This window comes from Xiphias gladius, chromosome 5, assembly GCF_016859285.1.
Source record: "Xiphias gladius isolate SHS-SW01 ecotype Sanya breed wild chromosome 5, ASM1685928v1, whole genome shotgun sequence".
NCBI classification, from domain to species: Eukaryota; Metazoa; Chordata; class Actinopteri; order Istiophoriformes; family Xiphiidae; genus Xiphias; species Xiphias gladius.
In genome coordinates this window covers 9,432,837-9,441,104 of record NC_053404.1, presented here as the reverse complement: position 1 = coordinate 9,441,104, position 8,268 = coordinate 9,432,837, and the positions used below count along the sequence as shown (strand labels likewise).

The 8,268-nt window shown below is 39.0% G+C and overlaps 1 protein-coding gene across 1 annotated transcript in view; it reads right to left on the bottom strand.

The window, feature by feature from the left end:
* ctnnd2a (catenin (cadherin-associated protein), delta 2a) overlaps positions 1 to 8,268 on the bottom strand; it is a 235,849-nt gene that overhangs the window by 130,861 nt on the left and 96,720 nt on the right. The window contains exon 4 of the mRNA XM_040126585.1: positions 8,086 to 8,198. Coding sequence (XP_039982519.1) covers positions 8,086 to 8,198 — 113 coding nt within the window. The remainder of the gene's footprint in view (positions 1 to 8,085; positions 8,199 to 8,268) is intronic.

Below are 8,268 nucleotides of genomic sequence, written 5' to 3'. Positions count from 1 at the left end.
CCTCTTGGAAATGCATCATCAGTCATTAGGGGGGAGCATGATTCGCAGTCACACATATACACACACTAATACACACACACCCAAACACAAGGTGTATTTTAAGGTATAATGCAGCAGCCTATAATTTGAGTTCACTCTATGGAGAATTTTGCTGAGCTTATAAAACTGCCTGCAGCTAATGGTGTGATGGATTCCTCTATTATCACCCAATGCAGGAGATTAGAGTGGGGTATAGTGAGATAAAGGAATGTAATTGGACAGAATTTTAGTTGTGGCAAAAACAGGAAGGTGGACAGGAATAGAAAGAGAGCATATAAAAAGCCGCAAAATGATATGTGCATGGGAAAGTCTAAAGGTTGTCTGAATATGATGGACCTGTCCATTAAATTAAATCCAACATAAAACAGAAATCACCTCTGTGTGTATTGTGTCTGTAAAGCCATTTCAGATTCATATGATGTAACAATCAAGTGCCAAATGATTAGAATATACTGAGTTCATACAGTGCAACATGTCAAAATATTAAGACACTTTGATTCAAAACACACTTTAATTGGGTCATTAAAAGGGGCACATTGGCCCATTTTAAGAATAGAACAAACTTTACACAGAAAATGCAAATAAGGTGTATATTTTAATTTTTATCAGCTATGCAGCAGGGCTCTGTGGATGGCAATGTCAGTTGGTCGCTCAGTCCACCACTTTGGTCCAGACTGAAATATCTCAAAAACTGTTGCATTGTTGTGAAATTTTGTACAGACTTTCACAATCCCCACTGGATCAGGCCTTTTATTTAATCCCTGACTTTTCGTCTAACACCACCATGAGATAGACATTTTAGATTTTTAGTGAAAAACTATTGGATGGATTTGTATTAAATTTGGTCCAGCTATTCATATTCCCCACAGGATGAATTGTAACAAATCTAAAGCCATCATCAGGTCAAGTTTGCCTAAATGCAACCTCACAGTGCTGCTAGCATGGCTGTAGACTCATAGTCCTGTTAAATAACTGATGTCAAATTGGCTTTGAAGACAAGATAAGAAAATTAAGGAAGAGAGCAAAGTTAAAGTAGAGGGGAGAAAATTGGATGGGAATGGACAAAAGATTAGGTGAAGAAGAGAAGAGAAGAGCACAAAATAAAAAAAAGAGAGAACAGAAAATAAGCTATAGCAAGTCAGACCAAACATGATTCAATGACAGACAAGCAGGGAACTTTCTCAAAATGTTTCTGGCACTCCCCATGTGCCTGGGGTCTATTAGTTGCTGTGATCAACTCTAAAGTGTGTGAAGTCTAAGGACATACCAGTGGTATGGATGTCTGCTCCTCAGGGTAGGACAACTTTATAGTCTAGTAAGTTTGTTTGCCCCTGAGAAAAGTCTTGGGCACAGGGTGAGGAAATGTGTGGCTATGTGTGTGGGTAAGCCCATACACACAGTACAAAGAGTGGAGCTGGTCCCTGCTGGTGTGGATCTAAATGTCATGGAACTAAATGTTGATTGGAATAAAAAGTCTTAAACGGGCTCTGGGACTGAGCACCAACATACAGGACAAGCATTTGTGTGTGTTGACTTATTGCCCTTGTTCTCTCTCTCTCTCACTCTCTCTCTCTCTCCTCTCCCATCTGCATACACACGCATCCACAGTCACTTGGACACTCAGGCTTTAACTTTGTCTAACCTACCCAAGGGGTGTTTGGGCAGATGAGTAAGTCTGAACAACACAACCAGAAAGCTGTTGCTGCCTCAGGGCATGAATCTTACACCTCACTCTCCCTCCCTCTTGCTCTTTCTCACTCTCTTTTAATCACACACACACTCCACTCTCTCAATATAGATAACATGCATCTGCCCATTTAAGACCACTTGTTATCAATATCTTTCTTTCTCTTAGCCTTTTGATTCTTAGTTACACACATAAACCATCCACAGCAACAGAAAAAAAATTCAGTGACGGCTGAAGCAGTGATCTCTCTGTTTACAAAATAGACATAATCCACATGCTTCAACTCATGAGCATCACTAATACATGACAGCAGGATGTATAAATGTTAAGGCCAAACAGAATGTTTCTAGCTCTTCGAAACCAGCACAGAGTGATTATTATACACATACACACCTACAGACACACTACCTGTACATAACATCTAGTACTAGATATACTGTACTACAAGTGAAAACACAGAGATTTAATTCAGTTTATTAGCATTGTGATAATACAGTAAAGTAAAATAATATCTGTAAAACATAAGTATGAAAACTAGAGAGAATAGAGAGATATATGTGTAAACCAAGAGAAAGACAAACAAGAGAAAATAAGAATAAGAGCAAGCAAAAGACGAAGAGCAAGAGAACAAGAAAAAAATGAAAGATAATAAATCAATGAACCTATTCTGTGGCTGCCATGGGGTAATGAAAGCTATATACTACCCAGTTCTCTCTTTCTCCTCTCCTTCTGTCTTACTTTTCCTCTTTCTCTCTCTTTCCCTCACTCTTTCTTCATCACTTTCCCCCACCCCCAGAGATGATACTCCCATCTCTTTTCACTAAATGCTGATAATTCTATGAAGCACAACAAATCACTCACTTAGAGGTCAAATTTCTTTTCGCTCAACGTTCTTGTCATCTGCATACCAGCTGAGGGGCTGCCTACCTTGGCTTTGATTCCTGTTATCTGACATGACCTTTCTGCATTAAAATAATTGGCAAATTATAATAGACTTTCAAATGCAATGTCCATTTTAATTAACGACAGGGCTTTACAACAACTACACTATCTCTTTCTCACTGCACATTATTTGTTCTAAAGCAGAACTGATTGCTGTAATATCCACATTTTGCCAACTATCATATCATATATGCATAAATACTTCATAACACTAGCCACAAGGTATCATCATCACCATGTGACATCTCATATATGGCCTTGATACTAAGCTGTCCCAAGTCACAATTAGCTTAGTAGCCAGCTATTTATTTTCCCAATAGTTTAATGCAACAATAATGTGTCCCAGGATGCCCAGCAAGGTCACTGCAAGGCAGATGAAGGCCAGGGGACCTTAAATGATCTGAATCTGTCAAGGAATTGTGCATTTATCTGCCTTATATCTCAGTGAGCTGCAAAATCACTGATAAGACTCAGGTTCTGCAACCTGCTGGTCTGTGCAACAGTGTGTGCATTGAGAGTTGCACTTAAGTTTTAAGGATGATTTATTTCACTGTTGTTAACAACTATAACTCCTCCTGTGCAAACCCAAAAGTGGAAGCTGCTGCATAAAAAGATAACGAATGACAATAAAGTGAGATGCAATCATATAAATTATGTCTTCACAGGACAAGTTAGAATTGTTGACAAATACTGAATATTAATAAACACTTAAAATGTCCTTATAGCTGCATAAAACTAACCCATGTATTACCATTTATTTTATATACTGCTTATAAATGCTAAATAGGGGACTTAAAGTAAAGTGTTACTGCATAAGGGCCTTTTAAAGCTTAAGCCAATCAGTTTACAAAATAATTCCATGGTTTTGGCCTTGAACAGTTCAGGACTCCTTCGGAAAAATGATCAAATGCTTTCCAATCCTGAAAATGGAATATCCTGGAACTTTAGACATAACAATGTTTGGAAAACTGGCACTGTTGACATTAAAGCTTGTTCAAAGTTTTACCCTCGCTTCTATGTAATCTAAAATCTTCTCAGCAACTTGGGTTCTCCATATGTTGACTTCTCCCAGTCTTGACTAATATATCATTTTTTAATCTAGCTACAGTATACTATATATCACAGGTAAATGACACATCAAAATGTATTATTTTATTGAAATCACTTTACTCTACACACACAGCTAGCTGGTAAAATTATCATTTGCAGGAAAGTCCTATGCAACTGGATTACCTATATAATGTCATTTCCTACTCTTGTCTTTACATGATTGGTGTTCTATTACTCACTTTGTTATGGCATCTTCATAATGGTGAAAAATAGATTAAACAAATTGAAATACATCAACCATAAATTTAGCGGTACACCCCTTTAGAAGAGCACTGAAAGCTTGAGCTGCATAGCCAGTCAGGCAGAAAATACAGCAGGAGTAAACGTTTCCCACTTGCTGCCACTTACCACTAATGTTAGAAAAAACGATAAATTCGTCTTGGCATGGCATTTGGATTCTACATGTTTGCATGTGGGTGTGTATGTGTGCCAGTGTGTGTTTCCTTCTTGTAAAGTGTTGTGTCGCATGCCACCAGTTCACAGTGTGAACAGATGTTAGTCAGTAGTGCCCTGGGTTTCTGCACCACAGTCAGGCATTTCTTAGGGTCCTGAACTCTGAGAAGGAGTCCGTGGAGATGCCTGAATTGTTTTGTCGAGTGGAACTCAACTAAGGACATGCAGGCTTGCGGCAGCTGCCAAGAACACAAACAGACGCACAAACAGCACATTCCAAGCATGCACAATACAAAGCCCCAAACAGAGGGGATAAAAAACCCCACACATTTGAAATAATAACCCACACAGGCACACACAAAACTACAGGGTAGCAGGTATCATGTGCTCTTCAATTCCTTTTCACCCTGGCAGGCTTCTAAAGGATTAATGGACCCACTGTTGAGTGAATATGGTGGCTGCAGTTGTAAGTGCACATGAAACCTTGCTTGAAAGAAAACAGATTGTCAAGAAAGGAGAAACACAACTTTAGAAGGATTAGATGAGAGTAATTTATCCACGGAATGTCAAAAAATATATATAGATTAAATAAAGAGACTCCTAGTGTTTGTCTTTTTAAATGTCTCCACTTTTTCCTCCAATTCCTTCCTTCCTTTTTACCCTGTGCTCTATTATAACATCTATTCACTCAGAGCCAGCCACTACATTCTATATTTAGCTGCTTCCTGTCACTGAGACCATGATGAAGGAGAAGGAAATGAGTGGTGATGGTAGAGACTATGGGAAAGGTTAGTGCTGTCTCTTTGAATAGTATCAGACTCTTTCTGATCACTCACAGTTATATTGCACATTCTAATATCTATACTGTACTTAGGCTTGAACCAAAAAAAAAAAGAAAAAAAAAGGCAAACTCAGACATGAGTTTTCACGTGTGTATGCATAAGCACAAAATAAAGACAAATGCACACCATCACACCATTTAGTTGACATGCATTGACAAATTTGAGCGCACACAAGAATAGATGTGGACTCATGGCATATACTGAGCCGTCAGATGAAAAAAAATATGCTAGGCCAATCCTAATGTGATAATCATAAAATGATGCAACTTTGAGACAGCAGACTTGACAGCACACACACTATTGCTGGCACAGGCACATGCACAAGCACATATTCTCACAAGCATCAAAGTAGACAAATAGATGCTCAAGTTCAGATAAAACCATGGTCAAGTGTTGCAAGAAATAGATATAAAATAAATAAAAATAATAAAAACATATAACTCACTAACAGATGTATGATTAAGGTGACAACAGCCAATGCTATTTATTAGCATAATATAATAAAAAAATAATATTTATGGCTCTCGTTTCTTTCTGCAAAATTATGAGTTCTTGCCATAAATATGTGAACGTCAAAACATGTTAAGTGTGTTTGATATATATGTAAGTATTTAATTTATTTATGAATCAATTTATTCAGATATTCAGTATTATTTGTTGTAAGTATATCTGTGGCCCTGTTCAGACCTGGCCTTAACAATCATCTCGGGTGATCCAATCACAATTGGACAGCTCTAAGTACAGGTGTGAATGCACCCAAGATGCATTGAGAACATAACTGAGATCTGATCACTCAGACCACAATTGCAGGTGGTCTTGGCCGCATATGGCCACATTCTTTTAGGAGTGTGGATGCAAATGTGTCTTGGGCCACATTGAGGGACCACCAACTCAACTGATGTTCTCTGTGTAATCGGATGGACGTACTCATTCGCAGACAAATACAAGTCGTCCAAATTGCATAAGCTGGCTTTGTCCACAATGTCTGAAAATTTTGAAAAGCCCACAGAGATATATTAAGAGTGCATCCAACAGCTTGGGCAATTTGGTTTGCCTGGACCACACCAAGGAATAGGCCCAGTCTGTATTGTTTTGATTTCTTCTTCTTCTTCTTTTACTTTCTGGCAGACTAGAAATGGGAAGTGCATTGCTGCGTCACGCTGGTTAGAAACAACAACACATTTGGTCTTTGCAAACGGAAATGATGTACTTGTTTATTTGCATATAGAGTGGGGAGATGAGATCTGATCACAAGTAGTCACTCTAGACGCACTGGGAGACATATTTTAACACCAGGTGTGAGCTGATGTAGGCCTACTTTGAACTGTCCACTTGTAATGGGATCACCCGAGACGCATGTGGTGGAATTTGTATAAGGATTATTAACAACACAAACATAACACAGTAAACCCATATTTAAATAAACAGGTACAAAGTTTAGTTATAGTATGAATTGGTATTATCTCACTTAAGTGATTTCACTTATAATAATGGATCTTCAGCACAAACCCAGGAAGGAAGCCTCTACATTTTTACCAAAAAGTCTCATCTGAGACTCAGCTGGAGCAAACAGAATGAATTGGGGAAAGTTCAAATGTGTCTTCTTTTCCAGTGTGCTCTGCTGCCTGAGGGAGTCAGACGGATGCTGAATTTTTATGAACCTGACTCTTTGACATGAAAGCAAAATTCATGCAAACACAAAAACATGCACATACACACACATGTAGGCATTCAAACACAAAAAAACCCAGAATGTTACAGAGTAAATCATTTATCCCAACTTTCCACCAGATTTGACTTTTACTCTGGATTTTTATTCAAGGGAGGCAAAGTCTCTATGAAAGAAAATGTGAGGGAACAGTAATTTAGTAAGAGAGGAGAAGATATTAAGCTCAAGATTTTAGCCGTTAGCATAAACTTCAAAATTTGCCTGCTAGTCCATCCCTCCCTCCTTCATCTTTACTCCGTCTTTCTGTTAAGAGCTCTCTTTCCCTCATCTGAAAATAGTTTTAGCAGCAGAAAGGTCAGACTTAGTATTTGTGAACTATAATAAAGTATTTTGAAGGGTTTTGGGGCTGTGGCTTTTCATCATATTAATGCTGTAATATGATGAAAGGGGTCACAGGAAGTGTAATGCTATGGCTTGACCCAAGTTTCTGTTGCAAAGCAAACTTTCTAAGAGGACATTTTGTGACCATGTATATGTGTGAGTGAAAGTGTGTATTGTCACACCCACAACAACGCTGCCAATGGTTGTGTTGCTGTATTTGTTATATCATGCCCTCAGCAACACATTGCTGCCAATGGTTGTGTTGCTATTTTTGTGATATCATGCCCTCAGCAACTGTTATGATGTGTGGTTCAGCGCAGTATGTTAGAGTGTGCACATTTGTTTGTTAAGTGTCTTATCATACTCATAATCTGGTTATATCATGCAACTGTCTATATAGTGTCTTAAACTTCCCACAAGCTCAGTGTTATTTTAAACCATGTAACACCATCAATGTCTGTAGTTGTGGGTTTTTGCATTTATCTGAGTGTGTGACATTGTCTACAACCTCAGCCTTGTCCCAGTTCATCCAGCTGAAATAAATGCACCCCACAGTCGGAGGACACTGTTCTTTTCCAGTAACATCACTGCACGGATCTGAGGAGAAAACACCCTGGGTGTGTATGCTGCAGTGGGTTTATGTGCACTTGTACCTGAGTGTAGGGTAAAGCTGTATAATGGTGCAGTCAGTATTAGTGTAATTAAGGACACTGAACCTACTGTATTTCCATCATGGTCTATGTTTACACACACACACACACACACACACACACACACACACACACACACACACACACACTCACTCACTCACTCACTCACTCACTCACTCACTCACTCACTCACTCACTCACACACACACACACACACACAAGCGCACACACACACACACATGCACACAAACATATCCTCTCCACAAAAAAACCAAACACCACACACAAAAGATATGTTTTACCTGAAACCCCCTTCCCACCCAACCACACATGCACACACTGATATAGAGAGAAACAAGGTTTGCATGTTACCTGATGCTGCTCATGCTGCCTGCCTCTGATCCCAGTTTGCATCTCTCAAGCTGGGTGGCGACAATCTGATGCTCAGCCTCAAATTCCCTGGTCAGGCGTTCAAACTGAAGCTCCTGAAGAGATAGAAAGAAACAAAGTGTGTTTGAGACAGAGCAAGAGAGGGAGAAGGAGAGAGCTGATGTT